Genomic DNA, 2,563 nt, shown 5'->3' with positions numbered 1-2,563 from the left:
GCCTCCAATAAAGGCTTTGCAGAACCCCCACCCCCCAAAAAGTCTCTTGCATAGCTAATCTGCTTTTGTTGTCTGCTTCTTGGCAGAACTGGACTAACACAAATGCCAGAAGTGTTCCAAGAAGCAGGTAGTAAGATGGGGATGATTGAGGCCCCAGAATAATAAAGACCCAGTGGCAATGCCTAACTGCCAAAAAACAACACAGTTACCATGATGACCGGCAAGATGGAGGAGGCCACCAAGAGGTCTTGATCATCAGGGAGTATAGAAATGATTAACAAGGGACAGTATCACCAAGGGCAAAATAGACTCAACCAAAAGGGTGTGTTTAATATCTATAACCAAAAAGTCCACAAGAATGGAGGAGCAGGAAGCCAAGAGTGGTCACCCCCAATAAATCATACTCCCTTAGCCAGTTCTAAACCTGAACCCAATGTTCAGATCCAGAATCCATTAATGAAGTGTTGGCAGGAACCTAGGAGTAAAAACCTTACAATACCATGCCGGGTATACTATGGCACGATGATTCCCTCAGACCTTCTTAAAGGGGAAGCCATTTACTCAGGTGATTATACACCAGCAAAGGGAAAATCAAATCAAATCAGAACTATTGAACAGAGAGTCTGACTTGAAGTGATAGAAGCCCAAAACATTGTTAGACTCCCTCGCCTGTGGGAGCCAAGTAATAAATGGACTCCTGGCTGAAGTATGGCTCGCAGTGAGTCAACAGAATGTGTGGCCCACTGGCAATTTCCACAGTCCCGAATATGCAGCTGGAATGACCTGGAATAACCCCACATTGTATTTCTGGCCCATGGCATAGGAACCATCAGGGCAGGAAAGGCCAAATGTAAACCTGCAAAACTGCTCCTAACCCTTGGCTGAGGTAGTAAATTTAAAATGTTTTATTGGGAGGATGGGGAATGGTGAAGATTGCAGCCACCCTTAAAGACCTAAAGAATGCTGGTGTGGCTCTGAAAGATGGTGGGGAGCAAAAAAGATTCCCAGTGGATGGAACTGCTAGCTGCGCCCTTAGCCATTGCACTTTATATGGAAGAAGTGGTCTAAGGTGAGAACATATACAGATTCCTGAACAGGGTCCAAGGTCCTGGTCAGGGGTAGGGACATGTGGATGAACAGATGGAAGTGGGTACTATATAAATATTTTTGTAGCCGGGCTTGGTGGCTCAGCCTGTAATCCCGCGCCTTTGAGAGGCTGAGGTGAGTGGATTGCATGAGCCCGCAGGTTCGAGACCTGCCTGGGCAGCGAGAACTCATCTCTACAATCAATCAAAAATCAGCCAGGCGTGGTAGCGCATGCCTGTAATTCTGGCTACTCGGAAGGCTGAGGCGGAAGAATCACCGGAGCCCAGCAGGTCGAGGCTGCGGTGGCCGGGAGCGGCCACGGCACTCCTGTCTGGGCGACAGAGTGAGACTCCAACTCAAGAAAAAAAAAATAAAAAAAAAATAAAGGGAGTGAGAGGATTGGGAGAAAGACCCAGGGATGAAGGAAATGGATACTTAAATTCGACCTCTTTCTCTAACCAGGTAGATGGATCTTATTCAGGCGAATAAGGATCTTATTTCCACAGGAAAGAAGGAATTTAATGTTCTGCTGAGTCAGCAGGTAAGTCCAGACACTCTGTTTCAAAGGACAGTCCTGGAGACTGAGTGTGTATGGCAGGGGTAAAGTGGGGGAGTGGAAGACTGGGGTGTGTGGGAGATAAGGGCAGAGAAGAGATGATCATTTGGAACTGGGAGGTAATGGTGTAAGTGATGGAAATCGCTAGGGACAGGGAATGTAAATCAGAGGAAAGGGGATGTGGGAATTTGTGGGTTTTTTTTTTTTGGGTATTCCTGAATCACATTGCTGACCACATTCTCCTGTGTCAATTCCCTCTCCCGCACTCTCCCAGGTCTTTGGTGATCCTCTTATCTCTGAAGAAGCCATGGTGATTGTGGTGAATGACTGGATAAACTTCTATATCAACTATTATAAGCAGAAGATTACAGGGGAGCAACAAGAGCAAGACATGGCTCTGCAGGAACTTCAGCAAGAGCTGAACACCCTAGCCAGCCCTTTCCTGGACAAATACAGAGCCTTCTTGAAGTCCCATGAGGACCCAAATAATCTATCGCCTTCCTCCTAGCTCAGAGAACCAGGTCATCATCTCCAAGAAACTCTTAAATCTTAGCTCTATGTTTTTCATTCCTCAGGATGTGCTCCTTCATGATGTTACTCTACCTTGACACCTCAATAAAGACCAATACTGGTTTTGTTGGACTTCCTGATTTTTCTTCCACTGTCTGTCCTGACTTGTGGAGGCGGTTGGTCCCTTTGCATTCAGCCCTTGTTCTTAGACATGGTCTTGGAGACTTAATTCCTTAGACTAGAGGTTAGCAATTTTAAGCAACCACTGGGCACTACTAAAATAGACTCTAGAGGAGCCAGGCAGGCAGGAACTAAAGAGAAAGTGCTGAGGCAAGTAGGGGATGGTAAAAAAAAAAAAAAATGTCACAGATATTGTCCTGTGACATGTTTGGGAGAAAACTGTTGGAACTC

At 46.0% G+C, this 2,563-nt stretch overlaps 1 protein-coding gene across 1 annotated transcript; it reads left to right on the top strand.

Moving 5' to 3' along the window:
* The first annotated feature begins 1,552 nt into the window (after positions 1–1,552).
* Positions 1,553–2,150, top strand: AHSP (alpha hemoglobin stabilizing protein). Its single transcript, XM_008067725.1, has 2 exons — positions 1,553–1,627; positions 1,917–2,150. The coding sequence occupies exons 1-2, from the start codon at positions 1,553–1,555 to the stop codon at positions 2,148–2,150; spliced, it is 309 nt and encodes a 102-aa protein (XP_008065916.1).
* The last annotated feature ends 413 nt before the right edge of the window (positions 2,151–2,563 follow it).

The sequence above is a fragment of the Carlito syrichta genome, unplaced genomic scaffold (genome assembly GCF_000164805.1).
Source record: "Carlito syrichta isolate Samal-C Ts95f unplaced genomic scaffold, Tarsius_syrichta-2.0.1 Scaffold309739, whole genome shotgun sequence".
Taxonomy (NCBI): Eukaryota; Metazoa; Chordata; class Mammalia; order Primates; family Tarsiidae; genus Carlito; species Carlito syrichta.
The sequence above is the reverse complement of the archived record's forward strand: the minus strand, read 5'-3'. Positions and strand labels throughout refer to the sequence as shown.